The sequence below is a fragment of the Gopherus flavomarginatus genome, chromosome 14 (genome assembly GCF_025201925.1).
Source record: "Gopherus flavomarginatus isolate rGopFla2 chromosome 14, rGopFla2.mat.asm, whole genome shotgun sequence".
NCBI classification, from domain to species: Eukaryota; Metazoa; Chordata; order Testudines; family Testudinidae; genus Gopherus; species Gopherus flavomarginatus.
The window spans coordinates 24,030,291-24,041,015 of record NC_066630.1 but is presented as its reverse complement, the minus strand read 5'-3'; the positions used below and the strand labels follow the sequence as shown (position 1 = coordinate 24,041,015).

The window sequence follows — 10,725 nt, the reverse complement described above, 5'->3', positions numbered from 1 at the left end:
TTAGCCTTCAGCAAATGGCTAGGGGTAGTGCTGAATTTTAATTACTTCGTTGGTCAGTGATGATTTGCTGGCTTTGCTAAATAGTCTCAAAGGGTTAGACTGCTCAGTGGGCCATATATCACAGAGATGAAAGTCTGAGAAAAACTTGAAACCATTTTGTCTCTTGCCTTTGGCTTGAGACTTTACTGCCTCTCTTTGTGAATGGACTAAACCAGGATAGAAATCTGTTCTCTCATATTCAAGTCACATTCCCCTTTTCTGTAAAAGAGACCGTTGGGATATGTTGAATAAATTATCTGGTTTAACTAGGATTAACCTGAATAAACCATTTTTCTCATTTTGATTTACCACTGAGATTTTGTCAGATTGATTATTTCATGTAAATTATGATCAATGCTCCTGTACAGTCTTGTATTTAATTAATTAACATGGTTTGACTATAATTGCTGTCTATAACCTAGACAGTTATCCAGTATTTAAGGCACCATGGATCTGATTCTCAAAAGGCTTTGCAAGTGCCACAAAAGAGTCCAAGGCCTGTTCCTGAAAAAGTTTACAGAACTTTGTCATTCTCCATAGAATTCTACAAGAATTGTGATGAACAACTGCATTGTAATTGGTTATCAATTATAGAAACAGGTAGAGGATTTCAGAGAGAGACATTTAAATGTGATTTTGTTTTGCTGTTTGAAACAAATATTTTTATACATATAATCCCTTCACAAGCATCCTTACTCTCTGGGTTCTATTCTTTACATGAAACAAATTTTGAAGAACCGTATTCCCAGGCCATAAACCAAACAAAAACTGGATTAAGTCTATCACTTCAGCTCAAAATCTCTTCAGAAAACTGTGCATCTTAACTTCACTGCCTTCCCCGTCCACCTGGGTTCAATGGAGTTGCAGAGGGATGAATTTGTTTCTGAATCTTAACTTTATCCATCCGTCACACAGGGGCTGCATGTTGGAAAGTCCATCTAATGTCTTTGTTTTTTGAGAGCCTGTCATTGTGGTCTGAACAGTTCATTGGTTGGAGTGATAGATGTTTCCAGCTTTAACTCCAGGATTAAGCTGATTTTAGCTGAGGAATTTCCTTACATTTGAGGGAGGGGAAAAAAGTGTAAAAATTGCTCAACAGCAGGGACTTGCAAGTCACACACAGATGGACAACATTTGTTCTCAAACTGTAACTTCCTCCTGCCATTCTCTATACCAGATCTCTTGTCATCTCACTCCAGGTAGCTTTCCCATTTCTGCACCTTCCGGACTGAACCTCCCTGCCCCAATGAACCCCTGTGGTACCCTGTCACCTGTTGCCTGCACTTGGTTATCTGCATCTGGGCTATGTCTGGATTACAATGTGTTTCTGAGCCCGTGAACACTTGAGAAAGCATGCATCAAAATGGAATTTGCATAGAATGTATACATCCAAATAGTATTTGTAAATAATACAGATGTATGCTGGTGAGTGCATACTAACCATTTTGGTTAATTACTTGATAAAAAAACTTTTAATATCTAAATCACTTCTAGATGCACTGCCTAAAAACTGGTGAGAAGGACTTCTACTTGTTAAATAATACAGAAGAAGAGAAGTTCGGAGTTTACACATTAAGCTTGTTTTAGAGAGTTGAGAAGCAAAAAACCCCCAACAAAACAAAGCAGAAGTCTTTGAAAATTAAACAAGATTTTTTGGAAATCTCAGATCTCTGCATTCCTTAGAGTGATTTGCCTCAAACCTTCCAGGACAACTTTACCTTGGAGTGAGATGTGGCATGTAAAGTTTAAGGCATGTTAGTTTGGTTTTGACCAAGTTAGGAAATGGGGTAGAAAATGTGGTTTATAGCTTCAGACTTAATTACTGAGAAAGTAGTACCCCTGCATAATTACACAGTTGGTAATTGCCACATCCTTTCTTGCTGAATGTCTCTAAAGGTTTTCAAGAAGTAGTTATTTGTTATAAATGACTAGTACAGGATCCTGAGATCTTCAGAGGGATTCAGTCTTTCCAAACTGATCTTATTCGGAGCCTGATGCAAAATCTAAAATGGCAATACTGCAAAAGAGGAGAGAGAGCTACATACTCTCAATTCACTTCTTTCTGGGAACATTAGAAAGTGAAATGCAGACACTTATCTCAAAGAAAAGGGTGCTTCTCCAAGCTTGCAGGGCCACAGACATGAGGGAGTGCTGCTGACCCATTCGACTTCCTTGAAAATCTGACAGGAGTCTAAAACCAGCAATAAAACCTGCAGGAAAATCAGTCTGAAAAGCTGATTGTCCTCTAAGTTTCCTGCCTCCCTGTGTACCAAGCTAGATGTTCAGAGGCAAAGACTGGCCCCTTGGGAATAAGGTCCGTGAGTCGAATCAAAATGTTCTATATCAGTTGAACCTGGAATCAACGCCAAACTTGCATGCTTCGGTTTCTGACATGTACATTTATATTACTTGAATACTCGGCAGGATTTTACATTATTCACAACAGGCCCTGCAGTCATGCTACGCTGCCGTATATTCTGAAGTGTTTCTAGGGAAACATATTTTTCTAGCTGAATTACTGGGTCAGGAAAGATGGAAAATTGCTGTTTTAAACGACACAAAAATAAAATTTAATGGTGGAAGAAATATAGTGTTTTGAAAATGTGAAAATAAACATCCTACAAACTCTGGATATGAAGTTGCTGAGAGCAGTTTATGAAAGCAGCTTTGTCAGTGAATAAGAAGTAAAGCCTAATAATTTTTAATAAGACTGTAAATTCCCTTGTGATAGTCAGCTACTCTAAACACTTTTTTCCATATTTTTTCAAGTATTTATGTGGTGTCGTTAAATGTGATTAAAGAGAGATGATTTTATTGATAACTCTCTCACTCTGAAGGAGTTGCCAACTTACTCTCACCAGAGGCTGGGGGACAAGGGGAAATAAACTTCTGAGAAAAAGCATAGAGAAGCCTTTGAGGAATGTAAAGTAATTTTTGTGAAGACCAAGGATAACCCACCCAAGTCATATGCATTAGTTCATGACTGCATGGGAGGAATTCAGAGTACAGAGAGGGGGGAAAGTGAAAGAGAGCCAGATCCTCTAATTATGTTTGTACAGATCCTCAGCTAGTTTTAAATCAGCTTAAGTCTGTTGAAGTCAATGGACCTATGCCAGGGTACGTCTTTACTACCGGCCGTATCAGCGGGTAGCAATCGATTTCTCGGGGATCGATATATTGCGTCTCATCTAGACGCAATATACAGATCCCTGAACGAGCTCCTGTTGACTCCGGAACTCCACCAACGTGAACGGCGGTAGCGGAGTCGACAGGGGTAGCCGCAGATGTCGATCCCGCGCCGTGAGGCTGGTAGGTAACTCGATCTAAGATACTTCGACTTCAGCTACGCTATACACGTAGCTGAAGTTGTGTATCTTAGATAGATTTCCCCCCCAGTGTAGACCAGCCCCCAGTTTCCACCAGCTGGAGATCTGGCTCACACCTTCCAAAAGTACTTTATAAAACAAAGTAATTGTCATGGACTAGATGCGTGTTAACAGACTCATGTGTGTTAACAAACTCAGCATTCCTTGGGCTACCAGAATGTTGAAAGCCCATGGGTATATGAGATGTATCCGTTTCAGAGAGAATGAAAAGTCACAAGTACTGCTCCAGTTAGGCATAAGAAACCAAGGTGCTTAGGATGGAGGGGTTTGTTTAATTGCTGAACTGTTACAGATGTCAAAACTTTAACAATGGCCCTGTGGGAGGAAGAAGAACAAGGGGGAAGAGGATGTTAAGATCTACAACACTATGGGTGAGGAGGAGAGAAATCTCACTAACAGGAAACTCACTAAACCCAAAGATGAGTGTGCTGAGGTGCTGCCTCAGGCCTGATCCAATGCCCATTGAAGTGAATAGAAAGACTCCCATTTAATTCATCAGGCCATGGATTGGTCCCTAAAAGCTGTTTCAAAGGAATAGTAATATACAGAAATAAGGCTTTAAGCTCCAGAAACTATAGGAAGTATTAAAAACTGTAGAAAAGTAATTAAGATTAAAATTCTGTCAGCTCTTTTCACCATTTTGGGGAGTTAATCCCAGCTCAATTAATTTCTTTTTGTTTTCTGAGAATAACCAGGCTCACAAAATCTACCTTCTGTGTGAAAGAACTAAAATAGAAAGAATACAGGATGCCATTGTTATTGTCCCAAGCTTTCATTGTAACTGCATTCACAAAGCTGTACAGGGATTCAAGACTGAGGCAGAAAATGTCTATATGCTTTGCTGCACTAACATGGGCAGAATCTTGGGAGCAGGGCGGGGAATAGAATGAGATGAGGGAGCAGCACTGATTCTGCTGCATTCTCCCCTTCCTCAAATCTGACAGGAGCCTTATGTCGGGAGGCCTGAGGCTACATGCATTGGGAAGAGTGAGGCTAAGCCCACGTCCAGACTACAGCCTAAAATCGATGTGCTTAAAATCGATTTTATAAAGCAGGTTTTATAAAATCGATTTTGTGCATCCACACTAGAGGTACTTACATCGATGTTGAGCGTCCATTTTCCCTGGCGTCCATCTTTTGCTTGAGCGTTGCACTCTGGGTACCTATCCCACAGTTCCTGCACGGGTCCCTGCCCTTTGGAATTATGGGTTACTAGCCCAGTGCATGATGGGATCAAAGTTCCCGTCGTGGGTGGTTCTGGGTACAGCTTCACCCTCCCCCTTCCTGTAAACGGCACACAGTCAGTTTGCGCTGTTTTTACTGGCTGCAGTGAGGGAAACGCCATTTTGCAGCAAGCATGGATCCAGGTCTGCTCTTGTCCTTGATCGCGAATACTGTAAATACTTCACGCATTCTCGTTCTATCAATGCTGACCCATGATGCAAAAATGCAAGAGAGAATGCTTGAATGCGGGGACGACAGCGATGACGAACTGGAGAACAAGTTTTCTGACACCCCGGGCCCCTGCACGTTGGAGCTCCTGACGGTTATGGGTGAGGTTCTACCCGTTCCGCGCCGCTTTTGGGCACGGGAAACAAGCACTGACTGGTGGGACCGCATAGTCCTGCAGGTGTGGGACGATTCGCAGTGGCTGCAGAACTTTCGCATGCGTAAGAGCACTTTCTTTGAACTTTGTGACTCGCTTTCTCCTGTCCTGAAGCGGCATAATACCAGGATGAGACCAGCCCTCACAGTGGAAAAGCGAGTGGCAATAGCCATAAGGAAGCTTGCAACGCCAGACAGCTACCGGTCAGTCGGTAATCAATTTGGAGTGGGCAAATCTACTGTGGGGGCTGCTGTGCTGGAAGTATCCAAAGCAATCATTAAGCTGCTGCTTCGAAAGGTTGTGACTCTGGGAAACGTGCAGGCCATTGTGGATGGCTTTGCTGCAATGGGATTCCCTAACTGTGGGGGGGCCATAGATGGAACCCATATCCCTATTTTGGCACCGGAACACCAGGGTGCCCAGTACATAAACCGCAAGGGGTACTTTTCGATGGTTCTGCAAGCCCTGGTGGATCACAAGGGACGTTTCACCAACATCCACGTGGGATGGCCAGGAAGGGTTCACGACGCACGTGTCTTCAGGAGCACTACACTGTTTAAACGGCTGCAGCAAGGGACCTACTTCCCTGACCAGAGAATAACAGTTGGAGATGTCCAAATGCCTATAGTTATCCTTGGGGACCCAGCCTAACCCTTGATGCCCTGGCTAATGAAGCCATACACAGGCAGCCTTGACAGTGCTCAGGAGTTGTTTAATTACAGGCTGAGCAAGTGCAGAATGGTGGTAGAATGTGCATTTGGCAGGCTTAAGGCGAGATGGCGAACGCTTCTTACTCGCTCAGATCTTAGCCAAACCAATATCCCCTTTGTCATTGCTGCTTGCTGTGTGCTCCACAATCTCTGTGAGAGCAAGGGGGAGGCCTTTATAGCGGGGTGGGAGACTGAGGTAAACCACCTGGCCGCTGATTATGCGCAGCCAGACACCAGGGCAATTAGAAGATCACACCAGGATGCTGTGCGCATCAGAGAAGCACTGAAAAGTAGCTTCCTCATGGGCCAGGGTACAGTTTGAATGCTGATTTTCCTTTCAATTGATTGCTGCCCTCCCCGTCTATGCAGTGTTGCTGCTGCAAGATACTTTCCCTGCAGCATTCCTCAACTGCTTGCTTAGGTTACTTGCTAGAGCTGTCCATTGAAAAACATATAATTCTGTATTTCCCAATTATTACCTACCTCCACCATTAGCTGCTTCCGTCTGCTGCAAGGCACCGTACCTGCAACCTTCCTTAACTGCTTTTTTATTGAAAATAAAGTTACTATTATTTGTTAAAAGAATTGTGTTCTTTATTTAAAATCAGACCCTTTCATCAATCAAGCATCATGCTTGTTGTTACAATACTGTGCATGAAATTTCATAACTCAGCGTTCTATGGGGGACGGAGCGAGGGAGGTTTGGAGGAAGGGGGAGGGAGGTTGGAAAGAAGAAAGTGCATCAGAGAAGACAGAACAAGAATTCTCATGGACCAGGGTACGGTATGGCTGCTTTCTTTGTTTTCCCTTTATTACCCATATCCCCAATTGTCAAATCCTGATGCTGATAACTAGCTTCCGTGCAGCTTTCCAAAGCTGCTTGCTTTACTTCATTACCAAACTACAGTCACACTGCCTTAATAGCATGACCTGAGAGTAAAAATAGGCAAAGGTGCCATGGGAGAAGTTTGGATCATTAGAGGAGGGAAAAAACAGGACACAAAGGGCTTTTCAATTTAATGAAAGCCTTCTGGTTGGAGTGTCCGCAGCGGTGGAGGGGGCTGGTGCAGAGAGCCTTCCCCCACACGTTCTTACACGCCTGGTTCTGGAAGGTGTGGGACAGGGTGAGTACTGAGGGAGGTTATACACGGGCTGTAGGGGCATTCTGAAACCACGGAGCTCTTGCAGCATATCGCGGAGGATGTTAGTCTGATCACGAAGAAGATCCACAGTTGCTGCTCGCCAGCGCTGATCTTTCTGCCACCTGACATCATTTTTGGCGTCCCTCCTGTCTTCGCGTTGACTGGCAGCCTCCCTGTACTTTGCGACCAATTGTTTCCAGTCCCCCTGCTGAGCTCTCTCTGTACGGGTTACTGCCATAATTTCGGTGAACATGTCCTCACGCGTCCTCCTTTTCCTCAGTCTTCTTATGATACCCCCCCCCCCCATAGAGGAGAAGCGAGAGGGAGGCTGGAGAAATGTGCAGCTGTGTGTGGGGGGATGGGGATTGGAAAGAGTGATAAAAGAATCATAAGAGACACATTTCACACAACAATGCATACAGTCTTTCTCCTCACTGACCTGTGCCTGTTACCGAACCTTGAACATGTTACTTTACCACAAGGTCGCCTTAGGATTCCTTTAATACTTATTGCTTGTGGCTGAGGACAGAGATTTCTGCTCAGACGCAGGTCAGGGGAGCACACAGACCGTGTCCGGAGAAAATGGTAAGTTAATAATGGCTAGTAATCCCTGTAGTAGATTGTACTGTCAGGTAGCATGAACGGAGCAAAGTGCCTTAAGGAACAACATTGCTTTCTTTTCTTAAGCCATGGACAGGGACATGCTACCACTTCCCTCCCACTTGTGCTGCACTTCACAGCACGCATGAAATCCATGTACCTCACCCCATCCCGCCTCTACCATGGCAACAAATTGCCGTGAGTCATGATGGCCAAGTGCAGGATGAATCCGCCCTGTTACAATGGAGACTTTTCTAAAAACCACCTCATGGGTCACTGTTTTAGGAAAGGTTTTTAATCTACTTGGTCAGTGACTCTAAGTACAGGTAGTGATTTGAAGCACCCAGTAAAAAAGGCTTACATTAAACTGAAGCTTTTATTAAAAGAAATTACACTCACCAGAGGACGGTCCCTCAGCTTCATTTTCTGGAGTACTGCCTTGAGATGGCTGGCAGGGAACCTCAGTAAGGGTGAGGAAAAGATCCTGGCTGTTTGGGGGGATAAAATGCTCTGTGCTCTCTGCTGGAGCCTCCTCCTCTTGGTCCTCATCATACTGATCATCGCCATCAAATAAATCTTCCGTAGTGGCAGGAATCACGACGCCCACCTCTGAATCCACAGACAAGGGGGGGTTCGTCGTTGCGCTGTTCCCCAATATTGCGTTAAGCTCGTCGTAGAACCGGCATGTTTTGGGGGCAGAGCCTGACCTGCCCTTTGCTGCTTTGGTCTTCTGATACGCCTGTCTGAGCTCTTTCACTTTCACTCGGCACTGTAACGAGTCCCTGGTATGTCCCCTCTCCCGCATGGCATTAGAAATTTTTTCAAAGGTTTTCTCATTTCGTCTGCTCGAGCGCAGTTCTGAAAGCACTGACTCTTCTCCCCATACAGCTATCAGATCGAGTAACTCCTGTGTGCTCCATGCTGGAGCTCTTTTCCTATTTTCAGGAGACTGCATTCTTCTCTCTGCTGCTGAGAGCTCCACGCTGTGCAAGCAGGAAATGGAATTTCAAAGTTCCCGGGGCTTTTCCTGTTTACCTGGCCAGCAGTAGAGTACCTTTACCTGTGTAGAGCGGCCACTGGAGCACTGTGGGATACGTCCCGGAGGCCATTAACTTCGATGTCCATCCACACTATCATAAAATCGATTTTAAAAAATCGATTTTGGGGTTACTCCTCTCGTTTAGATGGAGTTCCAAAATTGATTTTAGGGACCCTTAAAATCGATTTTATGCACTCTGTAGTGTGGACGGTTACAGCTTTAAATCGATTTAGAGCTCTTAAAATCGATTTAAAGCTCTAGTCTGGACCTGCCCTAAGGAAGGAACTATTCTCCGTGGCATGCTCCCCTCTGGGCTAGGCACTATGCATGCAGAGATGTCTCATAAGAGCAGGGTTTCTGGTGACTTTTGCACAGCTGCTTGTCTCCAGTTGTGGAAATACTGGAAAGAGAGCATTTGAGAGTATTTCCATTTCCTTCTCTTGATCCAGCTGAAACCTAGTAGCACAGAGAGCATGAAAATATAGCAAAACCAACAAAACAAAGTTTGCTGTTCAGTTTTTTCCCAACTCTTAAATCAGGGTTGAGTTTGGTGCAGTTTAATGGATGTGGATATGTTTAGATTAGGTCTTATATTATCCAAACTCCTCTGTCTCTCTTTAACAATAGTCTGTACTTTACACTCTCCTATTGAACTAAGAGATGCCAGTGTGTCAAAAATGTTTATGGTACTTAGGTTTGTAGCAGAGATGGCACTGATCTAGAACACTTGATCTGAACCCCACAAATGGTTGGCTTACCAAAGATGTAATTTGCATGAAATACATTCTCTCTTAGGGATTTTCTGGTAATGATCTAATGGGAATACCTGTTATAAGCAAGGAATTCTTTTTTATACCTGCAGAAAGAATCAGACAGTGCATGTTTTGGGGCCTGAACAATGCTGGTTCTAAGGTTAGTTTAAATTTCATGGGCTTTAGAGATGGATAGAAAACAAGGAATGTAGAAATTTACAACAGAAAAACAAGCTCTTTAGTGAGTAGTAGAAAATGGTTAAAACAGTAAAGGGATTTTTCTAGTTGTGTAGGAGACAGTTTTTCTAGTTTCGTCCATTTGAAAAAGCAAATTGTTGTTGCTTTGGTTATTTATTAGGAGGCATTGTGACCAAAAAGACTGGACCAGACAGAGCCTGGGCTTGAATCACATTTGTGTATTAATTCCTTGAATTATTTTATTATTTTTAAATCTAAAGATGGTTAATCTTAATCTCAGATTTTGTAGAATAACATCTTTATTCTTCATGATCACACAGTGGTTTGCAAACAATATAAGTAATTGGGCTACATCCCATAGAAATGCAGCTGTCACTTGGTGGGGAGAGTGACCACCAGGTGGAAAATTGGTTGAAAGCACACAGTACCTTGAGATGGGGCCAAGACTCCATGGCCAAGAGCCTCAGGATAAACCTTTACTCTTGCAAAAAGCATTAAGTATACGGCCAAGTTACTGGCAGCTAAATTATTTCTGCAGAAATCAAGAACTGAAATGTTGCTCACATAATACTTACATTTGTCTGGCATCTGCATTTACAGCCAGGAACTCTAGCATTCATCCAGATTTGGGTGTGAGCATGTCCATGCCCACTGCGTGGTTTTATAATGTGCAAGTGAGGGTGAAATTAGCCCTATATATAAGGCCTTTGCACCATTTTGCACTTTAGTGGGGCTTAAATTATGGCATTGCTTTGAGCCTGCCCTTCTGCATAAAGGTGAATTTCACACACGTTTTTGTAGGCACAGTTTAGTCACCATTACCTGAACATTTGGCCCTCTCAGTCCATGCAGGAGAAGGATTTTCATGTTCATCTGAAAGAAATTCTGAAATCAAGAACAAGGGCATAAATTACATTATGAGCTTCTGTTAGCAGTCTCATGACTTACATTAAGATAACTAAAGCCATAGCTAACCTTGTATTATACTGTACATGTTCCTTTCTATTCAGGTTGCTAACCGAAACAATTAATCAGATCAATTGGAGGAGCTTATGGTGGAGAAAAGTGGAGATTAGTCTTATTCCATTAAATGGAGTTCCAATCCTCCCTTGCCAACTTTGTTGAACCCTAATAAGAAAGGAGCTGTGAATGGTAAGTGAATTTTATATGCACTTTCTGAGGAGAAATGACATTAATGTTGCAAAAGTTATTTACACACTTCCTGAACAACTTATAATTGTAGATGAGCCCCT

The 10,725-nt window shown here is 43.2% G+C and overlaps 1 protein-coding gene across 1 annotated transcript; it reads right to left on the bottom strand.

Moving 5' to 3' along the window:
• Positions 1–6,310: 6,310 nt before the first annotated feature.
• Positions 6,311–8,795, bottom strand: LOC127034363 (zinc finger and SCAN domain-containing protein 29-like). The gene is made up of 2 exons (XM_050923131.1): positions 7,883–8,795; positions 6,311–7,227 (listed from the first exon to the last, which is right to left on the bottom strand). The coding sequence occupies exons 1-2, from the start codon at positions 8,436–8,438 to the stop codon at positions 7,169–7,171; spliced, it is 615 nt and encodes a 204-aa protein (XP_050779088.1). The 5' UTR covers positions 8,439–8,795; the 3' UTR covers positions 6,311–7,168.
• Positions 8,796–10,725: the final 1,930 nt, after the last annotated feature.

Bases quoted from the DNA above. Each gene is read 5' to 3' on its own strand.
- LOC127034363 (XM_050923131.1), bottom strand. From the start codon at position 8,438: ATGCAGTCTCCTGAAAATAGGAAAAGAGCTCCAGCATGGAGCACACAG. The intron at 7,228-7,882 runs GTGAGTGTAATT...CCCCACACACAG, and splicing joins AGCTGAGGGACCGTCCTCTG to CTGCACATTTCTCCAGCCTC.